The sequence below is a fragment of the Lycium barbarum genome, chromosome 9 (assembly GCF_019175385.1).
Source record: "Lycium barbarum isolate Lr01 chromosome 9, ASM1917538v2, whole genome shotgun sequence".
Classification (NCBI taxonomy): domain Eukaryota; kingdom Viridiplantae; phylum Streptophyta; class Magnoliopsida; order Solanales; family Solanaceae; genus Lycium; species Lycium barbarum.
The window spans coordinates 26718337-26735343 of record NC_083345.1 but is presented as its reverse complement, the minus strand read 5'-3'; the positions used below and the strand labels follow the sequence as shown (position 1 = coordinate 26735343).

The 17007-nt window shown below is 36.7% G+C and overlaps 1 protein-coding gene across 7 annotated transcripts; it reads right to left on the bottom strand.

Annotated features, from left to right (window-relative positions):
- Positions 1–1049: 1049 nt before the first annotated feature.
- Positions 1050–16720, bottom strand: LOC132610689 (glutathione reductase, chloroplastic). Of its 7 annotated transcripts, XR_009571267.1 has the most exons (13): positions 16317–16720; positions 10833–11058; positions 10467–10745; positions 10190–10366; positions 9402–9455; positions 9154–9302; positions 8862–8925; positions 8623–8793; positions 8399–8533; positions 4614–4661; positions 3141–3234; positions 2323–2375; positions 1050–1493 (listed from the first exon to the last, which is right to left on the bottom strand). XR_009571267.1 is itself a non-coding variant. In XM_060325040.1 (11 exons), the coding sequence occupies exons 1-10, from the start codon at positions 16682–16684 to the stop codon at positions 3193–3195; spliced, it is 1665 nt and encodes a 554-aa protein (XP_060181023.1). In that variant the 5' UTR covers positions 16685–16719; the 3' UTR covers positions 1050–1493; positions 3145–3192. The 7 variants fall into 7 exon arrangements, 1 of the variants encoding a protein (XP_060181023.1); XR_009571268.1 differs by lacking the exon at positions 2323–2375; XR_009571269.1 differs by lacking the exon at positions 2323–2375 and having other exon boundaries at positions 3145–3234.
- Positions 16721–17007: the final 287 nt, after the last annotated feature.

Here is a 17007-nt window from a genome sequence, read left to right as displayed (position 1 = left end):
TGACTTCTAGATTGAGAATAATACTCATTAAAGGACATTAGGAATTGTAGAGGTCTTTATTTTTCAAGATGTTCTGTACTTCTTGTAGTTGTTAGATTCTGGACGTGCACATTCAAGATAGAGCATGAGGGCATCAAACACATACCAAACACCTTTCAGTTTAGAAAAATAATTTGATACAAACATGGTACCCTGTCATAAGGTAGCAATCTCTTTATACAAGTAGAAGATTCGAGAGTCAGTTCACATTGTCAAAACTCTCCTTCAAATCATTCCACATTTTGCGAGCATTAAAAGCATAGACACTCACAAATATCCATAATCCAGGAGAGGACTACAATATTAATCTTCTCCCACTATTCATGCAGTTCAGGTCAAAACCTATCCTGAGTGATCTGACCATCGACAAAATCTAACTAGTTTTTGCCAAGTACTAGATCTACTCCACAGTGCATAGTTATTGAGTAGATTAACAAATTACCTGGTGTCTCAGCAGGTTGAAGACGCAAAGAGTGTCCTTTCACGACCATTTGATAAAAAATAATTAAAAAAAAAAAAAGACAAAGGGTGATTTTGCTCAATTGATGTCTCATTACTCAATCCTTCTTCAATCACCATTGACAGTTTATTTGAGCTGTACTTCACAAACTCTAGTTACCTTAACTGCTCAAGGACAATTAAACTAACAAGAAATAAGAATTGACTGGGAAACGAACCGACTCAAAATGAAAATGTCCAACTACATCTAGCTACATGCATGCACTGTTAAGTCTACTAATTGTCCACTTAACAAACTAACAGTCTAACTGATTGTCTAACTAACTTTTGCCTGTCAGTTACTAACTATCATAGCCATCTCACAGTTGCAATCCCAGCGTGTCACTTTTCGCTCACTTTCTCAACAAATTGTCTCCATTAGCTAGCGTGTATAAGCTAATTTTTTACAATATCAAACACCTGACAAGTAATGAAAGAGGTGTTCACTGATAGTAGTTGTTTTAAGCAAATGAATATTTCCTGTACCTGCTACATATTGTATATAAAAGCCATTGAGCAATCTGCTTAACTGCTTTTATTGCAGAATATCAACTAATTTTATCGTTACACGGAAACAATATCTAATAAGCAATGTTATAATTACACTGCCCAAATGTGGCCTCAAACCCCAGCAGAAAAGTACAATAATAGAGAAAACATTATCGAGATATTAGTAGTCAATCCCTCTGGACCCCCCTAAGGAAAATTTGGACAGAAAATGTTTAAACCTGTTACTTTGATAAAAGGAAATATTGTTGACAAGATGCAAGCCAATGGATGAATGCATATCTAGCATCAGCACAACCACCTTGAAGGCACTTTTTCAAGTAGTAAAGTTAGCATTTGTTCCGACAAGTATTAGCGACTCGCTGTTGAGATAGTTTTTTGCATGTGTGAGTCCATAACTGATGTTCCATAAGCTCCCAATCAGTCTAAAACCTCTTTCAAAATTGTACCTGCAAATGTATTGTCCGCACAATATAAACAGTTGTTGCACATGATAAATGGACAATATATATACTGGTTAAAGAACAAGATACTACATACTGAATTGGTTGAGGAAGGGTGGAATACACAATCTTCACATATGGGGTTTTGGTACAAATGTTTTCATCATAATGATACCAGCCGTCAATATATTGAGCATTTCAAACTTTGGGACACCACGTAGTCCATCTCATATATGGCGCAAAGCCAGTTGAATAGATAAGGAAATCGTAAAAGAACTTGCTACAGCTAAATGACAATGAGTGCAATCAAGTTGCAAGTCTAATTCCTAAGGTCGTACAGAATTGGAATGATGTACTCCTTCCATTCCAATTTATGTGACAGTTTGACTCCGCCCGGAGTTTAGAAAAAAGACTTTTGAAACTAGTGGTCTTAAACTTAAACATGCCATAAATTTGTGTGGCTATAAAACTTTTGAAACTTGTGGTTTAAAACATGACATATCATTTGTATGGCTATAAAGCTTCTCATTGAGGATAAAAAAGGAAGAAAAAGTTAATTTGTTTCCAAATATATAAATATGTCCTTTTTGAAACATACTAATAAGGAAACAATGTCACATAAACTGGAACAGAGGGAGTAGCAATCATTTTGGACACCACCAATCACCTCAGTTGTAAGAGAATAGAAAAGATACCAAAAACTTGAATATTAAATTAGATATGTCATGATAGAGTTGTGCAGTTGCAATATCCCATATCCAGTCCTCTGAACTTTGCAGCCCTATCCTCATAAAACCATTATCCCTGATTGCAACACTACAAACTGGCAAATTACCATAGGCAGTATATTCCTCCATCCACCACTTCAAACATCTCAAGCTTCTAGCTCTGCATATGCATATCCGTTAGTCATTAGAGACTTGAAATCTGTTTGCTTCAGCCATAATCCATAGGTGAACCTACTAAGGTTATGGAAAAACTAATTAATCCCACAGTTACCCATCTAAGTCTCACATTTTATTTGATCATTCACAATTTGATAGATCTTACTATGTATGGACAATGTCAATGACTTTGCGCCATGTTGAATCTGATTATGGTTTTCCGTCATGTTCAATACCGTAGTTTCAGAAGAGTTACTTCTGTCAGGAATTATGTTATTGGATTTTCTATTTGCCAATGAATATTAATCACAAAACTAAAATTTCTAAATTGTGATCTCAGTTCAGACTTCACAACTGAGACTAGTATGCTAATTGAATATAGCTAAGAATGTTGGAGGCAAAATAAATACAAACTACCGTCATCATGTAGTGGTCTCCATGTTCCTCCTTCACATGAGAGACAGAGGTAACTATTATTGCACTCAACCTTTGATTACATGACGCATGGCAACAAGAGGACGGTGGCTAACAGTACAATCTAAGTGGCATAAACAAGAAGTTTCCTCCTTCACATGAGAGACAGAGGTAACTATTATTGCACTCAGCCTTTGATTACGTGACGCACGGCAACAAGAGGACGGTGGCTAACAGTACAATCTAAGTGGCATAAACAAGAAGCACCTTAGGAAACAACAGGTTATGAGACACAAGACATGTTAAATTACGAACAGTTTCCTATTTGTGCATCACAGAAGGAACCCTTTCTTACCCACATGTATTCTTCAATGTCATTCAACAAATTGAGCCTTTATCGCCGCACATCAAACTCCGGCGGCAGCTTTAATGTCGTGCTCTGCCTTACCCTGGAAAAATGACAAAATGCACAGCCTATTGAGTAGCACAAAAGAGCATGACGCAACATCTATCTATTATTAAAAGCAGAGGAAAAAGCCTCATCTTAAGCCAAGTGGCAGACTTAAAATTAGCCACATGTACTTATTAACTACTTAACTATTAACTAATAACTAATTAACTAACTGAAAAAAATGCTTCAGAAACTTATGGGTAACCGTAGTAATTTTTAAAAACTCTCCTACGATTTAATTTAATTAAAAAAGAATAACGTGTTTTACTGCAGACTCCTACAACTGATAGAAGAAAAAACCGCAGGAGGTTTTCTCTCTACCGGTGAACAACTGCTTTCTTCCCTCTCCTTATCTAACAGAATGAAAGTTTCTTATCTCTGTGGTAATCGTGCAGCCAAAATCCGACCCACGTTGCGGACTACATTTAAAAAAAATAAAAATTATCTGAACATCACCAACGCACTGGGAACAAAAGAATATATATTAGAAATGTCTACACAATGATCAGATAATGTGATTTTCTTCTTACAATCTTACTCAGTTCGTTTATTGTTTGTTTTATTTATTTTAGTGGTTTGTTGCACACGTTCAATAATTTATCAACAGTGCCGAGTGCGGCAAAAAGATCGTCTATGTTTGTTGCTAATTTGAAGTGTTGCACAACTGTTGGATCAGCCGGCGATTTGTTGTTATTATAGGAATTTCAAGAGTAAAGATACCTTTTTGAGTGATTTCTCAATTTTTTGGGAGAAGTAGAAACTTTTATGTGATCGCTAATATTTTAGTCTTAAGCTATTGGATTCAACATATTCTTTTAATCTTCTATTTCTGAGTTTCTACCATTTAGGTTTCTATGTCAATTTTTCCTTTTGGGGGCGGTGTGGGTTTTGGGGAAGGGGTAATGAAATCAAATTCTTAATAGCAAACTCAGTTAAACTTTGTTCACCTATGTTAAATCTCCAAAACGATTACGATTCAAATCCACACAAATAAGGATAGCAGGAACTAACGACTTAAGAAAATTTGCTGAATGTGGTTTGAATGACCCCACTTTGAATTTTATTTATTTTTTGGAAAAAAATAAGTTGCTAAGTTCAGTGAATAGGACAATAAATTATGGTGTGGATTAACTTGAGTCCGAGGCAGTAAAAGCTTTAGAGAAAGTAAGTTAATAACAGTGATCATCTGTCTCATGTCTCATGTGTCTGATCATACATCTATAGAACTTGTGTTGAAGTTATGATAATAGGGTTGTTGAGTAATTTTTACTTTGTATCACTAATATAACTGACTATTTAAGTATTTATGAAAGTTTTCTCATTCATTCACTTTCAGAATCACACTAATATCCTTTCTATGTATTTCATTTGATTTACCTTATCAGAAGACGCACTTCATGTGAATTTCTGTTGCACATCTTTTACCTATACAAAAAGGCATTTCATGTGAACTTACCCGTTTAGCTAGCTATTCCAAATGATATATATATATATATATAATGTTCAATACAATCAAGCTGGTCCGGTTCAAAAAAAATTATTTGGTATAACAAAAAGGACAGAATGGCATGCAATGAACATTCTGCGAATTCAAGGATTATCACCTTAGTTATTTGTCGTGTTGTGTTTATTGGTCTTTGTGGAAACATATCCTTCTCTATGCACTCTGTTCATGGAACTTTCATTCTTTTGGTTTAGCATCTTTAAGTTTTATTGACAATTTATTCTTTTAATTTAGTTTTTCAATTTTCGATCAGCAATTTCTAGGTTTACACTGTTTTTGTAGGTGTTTTATAACATTGTGACACCTTCATCAGTCAATTGTTGGAGCTGTATGTTGATCTTCCCTAATCTGCTGAAGATCTTGGTACATATGTGAACTTTTTCAAGAATGCTCCATAATTAGTCAAGGCAAATTAGGTTGAGAGTAATGCACACTTTGGTTCCTCCTTCCTTTAGACTTTGTTTTGCTTAATTGCATGCTGACTTCCATTAGATGTTGGGTTTACCTGGTGACTTAATGTTACTACTTATTAGTTACAGGATGTGAGAGAAAAAGTTGTGTGCTATATTGAGTTAGGTGACATTTTTTTGGTGTTGGAATTACCAAACCTATTTTTACAATAAAATTAGCGCTTTCCCGTATTGAAGCTTTCCCTTCCACATTTTCCGTTATCGCTGTAAGTATATGAATTCAACAAGCTCAGCACTTTAACAAGTCAGTTGGAAAGACATTGGAGTTCCAGGTGAGTTCACTTTTACTCTCTCTTTCTTCATTTTAGTTCCTTTCCTCTTTCTTATTATGTCTGGATTGTCTAACTAAGCTTGAGAATTCAATAAAGGGGCGGGATTGAGGAACACTGAATTAAAATGAAACTAGAAATGCCGTCAAGGAAGGACAAACAGAGAATAGAGGGAGTACATTTCCATTTTATATTAGATTTTTGGTTAGCCTTAGTTAGATGAGTAGCACTGATAATTCATTCTCTTATGCTGGCTAAAACCTACTGCTGAATGTTCGTTTCTTTGTGTTCAATTACAGCCAGATAGTCTTTCTCTTTGCTAAATGATGACCTCTTTGTATTGGTAACTCACATTGCGTAATGTAAGTAGCGGATGTTAAATGGTAAAGAATAAATATGAAGGGTATAAACTGAACAAGAGAATAAGAATGGAAATATGCACACGGGTATATGAGAAGAATGAAATACTTTTTATCAGTATTTTGTGGTGGAAGGTGGCAGGGGCATCTTTTATCAGAAAAGGTGGGCGGGACATAAATAAATTCATTAAACGGTTAAGCATTGTTTTTTTTATATATAAAATATAGTTTAAGTTGAAAATTCTGCAATTGATCTTACTTACTTGATCAAAAATAAGTTATGCAGTTGACCTAAAAAAGTGAGTTCTGATCTAAAAAAGTGAGTGCTTAGGAACTGATACGTACTGGCTCTTCTCCTCCATATCCCTTAATCCATCCATTGATTTTCTGCACAGAATTGCATTTGTCTTCAAAAACTCTATTGTTCCTCTCCTTCCAAATTATCCACCAAATAACAGCTGGAACAAGTTTCCACCAACTCTTTTGTCTTACTGCTCCCCCATTATAGTTCCAGCACTTCAATAGCTCACAGCTGGTTGCCGGCATAGTCCAACTTAGTCCTACCATGTTCAAGAAGAGTTGCCACAATTGTACAGTGAAAGGACAATATAGAAATAAATGAGAGTTACTTTCTCTGGCTGCATCACACAGAACGCATCTAGTGCATAGATGAAAACCTCTTCTCCTTAAGTTTTCCTGGGTGAGACATGCTTCTCTTGCTACCAGCCAAGAGAAACACGAAACCTTTAAGGAGCCTTAGTCTTCCAAATGAATTTCCAATTTCCATGGCCACTGATCAGATTGTGTATATTGCCTAATAAGCTGATAATTATATGCTGATTTGACAGTAAAGACACCATTATTGCCAAGTTTCCAGCACAAAGAGTCCTCAAATTCTTAAAAACCTTGAAATGGTTCCAAGGTCTTGAACAAATCCGCCGATCTTTCCAATTCCCAGTCATGTAATAATCTTCTGAAAGTAATATTCCATCCATGCAAGTTTTGCATCTGGTAGAGTAACAATATTATAGAACTCGGGGAACAAATCTTTTAAAGAACCATGCCCAATCCAGTTGTCATGCCAAAAGAAAATTTTCCTTCCATTGCCCACTTTTAAACTGATATTTTCAGCCAGAGATGGCCACAATGATCTAATAGCTTTCCAAACCCCAACTCCAAAGGGGCTATTCACTGTATTAGAGCACTATTGTTCTTCTTGGCCATATTTATCATGCACAAACCTCCTCCATAATGCATTGGCCTCCATGTTATATCTCCATAACCACTTCATAAGTAAGCTTTGGTTTTGGATTTTGGGATCTCTAATGCCAAGTCCTCCATCCTTCTCACTGGTGTTAATGTGTCGGAGGCTTTATTGTCTTGGTATTTTTGACCTTTCTGAATACTTTAATGTACTGAGTTGGATGACCCGAGGCGAAATGTTGATTTACACCAGGCTTGGTTTATCGTTCTTCGGTCGTAGTTGCAGTGCATTCCCTGTTGGAATGACACGCTAAAGTTGCACACGAGTTTTTTAGAGTCTCCTAATTTGAGTAAAAAAAAAAAAAAATCCACTGTTCATGTTTTTTGATCTATTCATTTGTCGTGATTTCATACTTATATTTTTCCCTCTTCTGAAACAGGATCGTACCAAGTTGAGGAAAAAGAAGAAGATCAGATACTAAAGGTATGGACTATTGAAGCAGAATTGTGGCTTTAGTTATTGATTTTTAGTAGTTGGCTTCAAAACTGGGAAATTGAAGAAGAAGCTACTCTGTCAAGACGGTGAGCATCATACTAACCAGTTGATAAGAGAAGTTCCGCAACTTAACGAATCTTTTCTTGATCTTTCTCTTTAAAAAGAATTGGTTGAGGATTTCACCTTTGTAATTACCTATTTTGAAATTTGCACGTTTGATTTGTTCTTCATACATATCAGTGTTTGTAAGTTTGATGAATTGTTGGGTTTTCTGTATGTTATGTAGTTTGGGGAGCATATAAAAGCTTGAAGAATTGAAGTGAAGTTCGACGATTAGAGCTTTGATTTCTGTACTATTGTTCCATTCAGCCTGTTATACCATCTGTTCAAATTTGCTTGGCTCTTTTGGAACCATACACTAGGCCATCACGAACAAGCACTTTTCGTTCTAACCATAAATTTGCCATACAACTTTGTGGTTACACTATTCTCCACGCATAACATATTATAATTTATTTTCTTTGAAACGATCCGCGCATCGCACGGGTACGTATACTAGTTATGACATAAAAAATCTATCAAAATTTCCAGAGTATGAAGTAATAATTATTTTAAAGATCGATCTTATTTATCAGAAGAAGAAGAGATGAAAGATCGATCATTCGCTTAAGTAAAGGGAGATATTCAGTTCAGTCGAGGTAGTGTCCTAATTACGAGCATACTGGTTGATACAATTTTCTCGTTTCAGGCTTCAGTTTCACTGAGAGAGAGAGACGGAGAAGTGAAAGCTGTTTCTTCACAAATACTACAACAAAAGAATTACAAGGAGGAAAGCACGACAATCTCAGGTAAATGACTAACCTCAGATGGACTACTTCGAACCTTCCTTGTAGGGGTTCGCATGGTGACAAACTCCTCTGCTGATGTAGGGTGAATACCCACAGTGGCATCAAAGTCCGCTTTGGTCAACCCGGCTTTTACTGCAACCGCAAATCCCTGGAAGTTTCATGATGACAAAAAACATTACTCGCATATTTTATAATGAATCTGAAATATGCACCAATGAATTAAATAGAAATTGCAACCTGTACAATTTCTGGTGCATCATCTCCACACATGTGCAACCCCAGAACTTTGCTTGACTTTGCACATACTATTAGTTTCATGAAGACCCGATCTGGAAGACCAGAAATAGTAGCTTTTAATGGCCTAAAATTTGCTGTATAAACATCAATGTCGCCATATTCTTTGATGGCCTGCAAAAACAATCCAAATCATTAATCATATTAATTAATTGTCAACTCACAAGCTCTCGCTATTATACCTCTTCTTCCGTCAGACCAACTAGTCCAATAGGTGGTTGGGAAAATACTGCACATGGTACATTCCTATTTGGGAGAACAGAACACTCAGATCAGAGAGCAGTTATAGAATTTTCTTGTAAAACAAACTAAAATTCAGCTGTAAGAGCTTATGCATTTGACATGGTAGAACGACACGTCATGAAGCACATTGTAACAATTTGTAGTCGAAAATAATTGGACAATGTGCATCTTTGACAGTCCTTGCCAAACTTTTAAGTCATCACATGAATTCTCAGAAGAAAGGAGACGTACCTATAATCGGGTTTTGTGGGTTCATCAGCAAAAATAGTTTTTGCCAAAGCTCCTCCCTCCATCAAAGCAACTGGAGTTAAATTAATTCTATCAGTAACATCTCCAACTGCCCAAATTGATGGCACTGATGTACGAGAATACTCGTCAACCTGTAAAAACAATTCGGAAATGAAACTCTCATTCAAGAACACATGCTCTAGATAGTTCTAGCAAATTAGAATAAAAAAAAGGTAGAGAAAGGCAGTCACCTCTATGGCTCCATTCTTTGTCATTTTCACTCCTACTGTATCTAATCCTAAATTCTGCAACGTGTTCAAACAAAAAGAAACTTAAGTAACTGGTGGTTACAACTTGAATAGAACAACAATAACATACCCAGTAAATTTCCAAAAGTGGGGTCTGGAGAGGGTGGAGTGTTCGCAGACCTTACCCCTACCTCGAGGAGATAGAGAGGCTGTTTCCGAAAGACCCCCGGCTCAAATGACACATAACAAGGAAGTTAGAAAAACACAATACAGAATTAGAAAGGCATAGCAAGTAAGACATAACCAACAATAGAGAAAGCAACATAGCATCCAGAGCAAAATAAACTACCTGAATAATGCTAATACTATCTACCCACCAAGCCTATCCCACGGGAGAGTGAGAAAACGCTCAACTACCCACTAACCTTCTACCCTAATCCGCGACCTTCAATATCTTCGTAATTAAGGTCATGTCCTCGGTATGGTTACAACTTGAATATCCAATCAAATCCAATAAAAGAAACCACGTGTTGAAAAACGATGATGAAAGCAGTAATAAGAGAAACGATATACTTCGAGATAATATGATGCCATTACATCATCAACAATATCAAAGAATTTTGCCAACTTTGGGGGGAGGGAGAGTGGTTTGCTATGAGGAAAAATTACCATGCTCTTCCTCCACAAGGTTTCAATCGAGGTCAGTATTGAACTAGAACCACCCTAGCAATTAACTGCATTAACCTATGAGGTCTATCAGAGATAAGCTACCAACAGGAAGCAGAATAAACCTTTGTATTTGGTCTTCGTCCTGTTGCAAACATGATATGAGAGAAACCTTCAACTGTTCCTCTGTTAGTCTTTAATGACAGTGAGCCATCTGCTGACTTGACAATAGCCTGAGGCGACTCCTCGGTATGGAACTCAATTCCTCTCAATGACATCTGTTCACCAACAAAATCCCTGATCTGCATATACAAAAGAAGTTGAGTGCAACATCAAGATTTTGGATTATGAGAGAAGTTAATTAACAAAAAGTACTCTGCATGTTGGGGAAAAATGACTCACTTCTTCATCAAAGCCTCTCAGAACCTTCTTTTGTCTTATAAAAACATGGACCTCACTTTTCAAGCCATTGAAGATTCCAGCAAATTCAACTGCAATGTAACCGCCTCCAACAATGGCAATTTTGTTAGGCTTCGTTGGCAAATCAAGGGCAGCATCAGAATCTATAGCATACTCGCTTCCAGGAACGTCTGGGATAAATGGACGGCCCCCAACTGAAATTAGTATGTTCTTAGCCGAGTAGAGTTTTCCATCCACATCCACCGTATGAGGATCCACAACCTGAAAGTACAGTCAAACACAAGGTAATGTGCTTTAACCTGAAGCCTTACACAAGGTAGTATGCTTTAACTTGTAACATTTCCCAACCTTTCCTCGCCCTTCAATCAGTGTAACATTGGCATTCTTCAGAATATTCTTGTAAATACCCGTTAGGCGCTGCAACTCGGCATTTTTATTAGCAATGAGGGTGCTCCAATCATGTTTAGGTTCCGCCTCATAACTCCATCCGAAACCACAACTCTCCTCAAACTCATGAGAATATTTTGATGCGTACACGAGTAATTTCTTGGGTACACATCCACGCAGCACACACCTTTATTAGAGAAATCAAGAAACGATTAAATTTAATAAAAACAATATTCTTTATGTTACACTTTATATAAAATTAATAATCCCTTAATTCCAATTCATATGATATTCTTTTCATTTTGGGATGTCCCAAGATGTTTGACACCATTCTATTTCTATACAACGTTCACAATTATCAAGAATTCAATATATTAAACTATTCTGATTTTATAATTTGATGTGATGTTTTCACTTTTCACTATCAAACTAGTTTTTCAACCATTACGATGATATTTTTCTTCCAATGTCACTGATACAATACAGAAGTCAACTAATATTTTAAACTACATACCTAGTACAAACGGTCATATAAAATAAAATGGAGACTGAGGAAATCAAGCAATTCTTTTCTTTTTTTTTTAATTATGATTCTCTAAAAATTATTTGGATACATTAAGATAGAAAACTATGATTTAAAGCACTTACTTTTTATAGGTGAAGTGTAACTTTATTGAAATACCAGTGAATGCTGCGAGAGGTTACCACCAAAAGATGAGCCATTACAAGTTATGTAAACGCACTAAGAAAGTCACCAATATCCAAGCCAAGCTATCATTCCCACTAGAAACACCTTTATTTTTTATCTTTTTGATAACTGTGGTGTCCAGTCCAGCTTGCGCGCACCCCAACTAATTCCACGGGTACCTGCTACCTCCCACCATCCAGGTACCGGATAACTCTGTCGGCCTAGGTATTTGACCATCAAACTCAGCATTCTTTTGGGGACAGAAGTGCTCTCAGCTACCCAATATTATCTTCTCTACTCCACAATAATAAGAAAAGTTCTTGCTTTTCCTTTAAATCTCTTCCATCTGTTAACACAAATTTTGAGACTAGGAATATTTGAGTTTCTCCTCCGTCTGCTCATTTGGACCATGGCCCTTTCGATCTGTCAGATACGAAACAAGCCCGACAAAAACTCACTGGTTTTCGTATCATTCACGACAACCTGGCCTAAATGGACTAATTCCAATATCCATTTCAAAGGATTGGATAAGATAGAATAATTACCGTGCCTGACCAGATAGAATAATTACTGTGCCTGACCAAGTCATTATACAAGTAACTGCCTCTCCGTTAGGGCTGACCATATATTACGAAAACCGAATTACCGACCCAAACCGGGAATTCTGGTAATCCGGGATTCGGTAATTCGGTATTCGGTACAGTATTCAGGAATAAAATTTCAGAATTACAGTATTCAGGTTCGGTTCGAGACATTAGGCCCGTTCGGTATCCGGGATATCCCAAATACCGCTTGCCCCTGTTACACGCACTCTCTGCTATCTTTGGTGAAATTATCCGGTTATATTTGCTTAAAGTGGTGTTTTCTTAAGATTTGGTAGTCAATACTTGCGATGACATTTCCATGGATGGTTGTGTGTAAGTTATGTCATCATTTCCAATTATATACAAGTAAATCCCCAAACAAGTTGGTATTGAGCACCTAATAAGTGCAGTAAAATTAGGTGTTGGTCCAATACCGAGATTAAGGCTCAATTAGCATTCCAGTATGAAGCCACAAGGCACAACGAACCTTTCGTTAGAGATGCAAAGAACTTCACTGAACTCTTTCTATTTGACTTCTAATTGTAAAGTCAATCTAGGAAAATGACCAGTGCTTATGGCAAGGAGTCATGGATAAGTGTGCAAACAAGTTAACTCCATGGAAGAAAAAATACTTGTCTCTTTGGACGGAATTCCCACCTACTTAATGTCATTACTTCCAATTCCTTATGCTGTGGAGAAAAGCTGAGTTCGATGAGAAATCAATTTCTATGGGAAGGGAACTCAAAGAATAAAAAGATGCATTTGGTTAGATGGCAAAAGGTAACAAGAGATAAGGAGGGAGGTGGAATGGGAGTTAGAAATTTGAAATTGCCAAGAAGAGCCTATTGTTCAAATGGTTATGGAGGTACAATGCAGAAACCAATGCCATGTGGAAAAATTTAATCGATGCCAAATATGACACATGATATCTGGATCCCTGGTCCAGTCCCAGTTTCGGATAGAGGTGGAGTTTGAAGGAATATAAGCAAATTATGGACAGAATTCCAGAAGTGTATAAGAATAGAGGTGGGCAATGGTTGCAAGATTGACAGATGTCTGGGCAGGAAATGAATGCTTTAAAACAAAATTTTCAGTGATGTATAACTGTTCAACAAACAAGGAAGGATTTCTGGCTGAATTTTACTCAAATTCAGGATGGCAGATCAATTCTAGGGAAGGATTAAATGACTGGGAGATAGACGAGTTCTGTCAATTGTTACAGCAGTTAAATACTACTCCCTCCATTCCATAATAAGTGACTTTTTAGGCTTACGCACACCCCTTAAGAAAGTACTCACTCCTAGAAAATTAGGAGTGTTTTTACTAATTTACCCCTAATTAAATGCCTAGAAAAAGAAACTTAATGATTTTTGATTATGTAAATAAGGGTCATTTTGGAAGAAGAAGAAGATTAGTTTCTTCTTGAAATCCTAAAGCACCACTTATTTTGAAACAAAAATGAAAAGCCTAAAAAGTCACTTATTATGGAATGGAGGGAGTACTATTATGGTGGACAATAGAGCAGATACTCTGATTTGGATTGCTAGCAAGGACAAGAAATTTTCTGTCAAAAGTAGTTATAAAAACTTGCAGAAGCAAGAGGGGCAATGGGATGTAATGTGGCCATGGAAAATGCTCTGGAAGACAAAGGCTCCAACCAAGGTTGCATGCTTTGGATGGATTGCTTCTTTGGAGGCCTGTTTAACACCCGACAACCTACAAAAGAGAGGTTTTGCATTGGGTAATAGATGCTTTTTATGTGAGGAAGCCCAGGAGACTGTGAATCATCTTCTTCTCCATTGTAAGTTTTCAAGGCAGTGCTGGAATCTCTTTTTGAGTATATGCGGTGTAGCCTGGGTGATGCCGCACAATGTTAAGAACCTGTTGGAATGCTGGCAGAATCAGAAGACAACGAAAAGGCTGAAGCAGATTTGGAAAACAATCCCACTCTGTATTTTATGGACTTTATGGTTGGAGAGAAATAAGAGATGCTTTGAAGGCAAAAAGAGTCACATATCAGTGGTAAAAAACAAGTGTATCCAGTATTTGTACTATTGGTGTAAGGAGGGTTTGTTAGAGGATAGGGATCAATATCTTGATTTTCTAGAGTTGTTAGGGAGAAGCATGTAATGGTTGATTGGTCTGAGTTCTTCTTTCTGTTGTAATTTCTGTACCAGCTTGGTACTTCACTAATAAAATTTACACCTACCTTTATCTCCCCCCCCCCCCCCCCCCCCACACACACACACACAAAAAAAAAAACAAAGAAGAAGAAAAGAAAAGAAAGTCAATCTAGGAAACTCTACTTGACAGTTGAAAGCATTACGCAACAATCACCATTGGTTAGCACTTGTCTTTTTAAGATGCATTGCTGACTAGTTGAGTAACAATCAATAACTGAACTGTAATAAGAACATGAGTTCTATCAAGAAGGCAGTTCTAGACAATCCAGTTCAAATTGGGAATAGAAATATTAAAACTACACGCATGACCATAATTTATCTAGAAAGAAGTTCAACTTTCACTTGCTAATACATTTGATCAGACTGATCACATCTCGACATTCTTTCAGACAGATTAAAATGTACCATGGTAAACAATGTTGCCAAAAAGCTTGATCATAAAGCAAAAGAATAAACTAAATGTCAAATTTACAAGTCTCAATGTATTTGCGGATACACCATCAGATTACTCTTTCTACAACCTTTTAGCCTAGACACATCCAAACTTCATTAACCAGTCTCAATTTACTTCATGGCTCCTGAAGTAAATGATGCTTTATTATTAATAGTTGCTCTCTTGAATGGTAAATCCCGAATACCGTATCGGGATTTACCGAACCGAAGTTTGATTTACCGAGCCGAATCGAACTTTTCCGGTTCGGTATTTGGTATCTACTTTCAATTACCGAACCGAACTTTGGAAATACCGAGCTGAATACCGAACGCCCACCCCTCTCAGAGTTAAGGCGGTCAGTCGACGTGAAAAGGAGACAACCAACTACCACAGTATTAACTAAAACATCCGATCTTTTAGAGAAAAAATCGGTGTACAATAGGAAGTTGTTTAGGCCCATAAAGGCTAGACCCGTAGATAAAAAAAATAGGACATTTTGTACATAGAATGAATACCATTCATTGTCCAGCATACATGCAACATGCATATTCTTTCACCTAAGTCGATTCCTTTCGTTCCTCTATCACCTTTCTTTACTTTTTTTTTTTTTTTTGAGAAGATTTACGTCGATGAAAACTTACCGCCACTATTACATTCCAATTTACAGCTTTCTTAACAACACAGGCATTTACCACGTTACTGTACATACTATTTTCTTATATTCATGCCAATCATAGTCTAGTTACCCAAAGACAACCTCACTATCCCCAAAGCATTATGAAGGACTTTTGGTATCAGGAACTTTCGTGAATAGATCCTTTAACCCATATTCATAAAGTGATCCTGGAACTATAGTAGAGGTACAAAATTCCCTACTCAAGCTAATCATCACTTCATTTATGAATCACATAGTTCATCCAGTTCAAGCATTAGCAACAATATCATAAGACAACAGTATACTTAGCTCAAGACATATTTGAGACAGATTAAAATAGTTCATAATCACCCATCTTCTCCACTACTCTATAACTAGACTAAAACAATTCTTGATTTTTCCCCATTTAATAATAGCACAAAACTAAAGATAATTACAGTCCAATGCCTTTCGGTATCTAATTTACACAATACCCAGCAAATGTATAGGTTTTTTAAGTATAAACATACATACAATATACATAATCAATCAGTGTACTATATTTCGGCTAGCACCCCGTTACTAATTTTGACGGACACGACCAAAAATGGAAAAAAAAAATCCAAATTTTTACTACCAAGTAAAAAAGTATATTGAGACAGATAAAATGATTCATAATCACCCATCTTCTCAACTAGTCTATAATTAGGCAATTTCTTGATTCTCCTTCACATAATTCCCTATCTAATAATAACTAAAGATAGCATTTTTTTCTACTACTGCCAAGTAAAAAAGTAAATTGAGACAGATAAAATGATTCAAAATCACGCATCTATTCCACTAGTCTATAATTTTCTTGATTTTGCTTCACATATACCCTATACTAGGAAGTGAAAAAAGGGGCAAGTAAATAGTTAACTCACGTGCCACCAACGCCACCAGTAGAATCAGAAGAAATAGTAGAGAAAGGCATCTCACAAACAGCAACATTAGCCCCAAAATTAGATGCAAAACGTGAAGCCCTAACTCCACCACTACCTGCGCCTATTGTAAACAAGTCAAAGTCGTAGTGACGTGGAGGGTCGCCATTGGTGGATGATGATGATGATGACTCAGCACGAGGGGTAGTGAATCGACGGCCATAAGATAATGATGATGATGGGGTAATACGGGGTTTGATGATGGGGTTGTTATTAGAGAGAGAGAGAAGAGAGAAGGAAGAGAATTTGGTTTTGTAGAGACTCTGAAAAGTTGTTGTGCTGAGTTTTGGTGTGCTTAGGGATGTAGCCATGGCTGGGTGTGTTTTTTTGGTCACAGATTACTTTACTACTATATATAAACGCACATCTTGGCTTTTTTGTCGACCTCACAGGGGTAGGATAGTAATTTTATTGGATTTTTTATGCACTGAAGTGGCTACACATGGCTGCTGAAGTTGTCTTCTCTAGACATATGGTAGTGGGTCCGATAACCAATTTGTTTGTCCTCTTTCTTCTTTCACGGTGAAATCTATCGCCTCCAAGCAAAGAAGTGGGTCCCAATAGCCTTTTTTCTTTTCTTAAAAACCCAATGCCTAAAAAAATTGGCTTGACACCCATTAGAAGTTTAGAACAA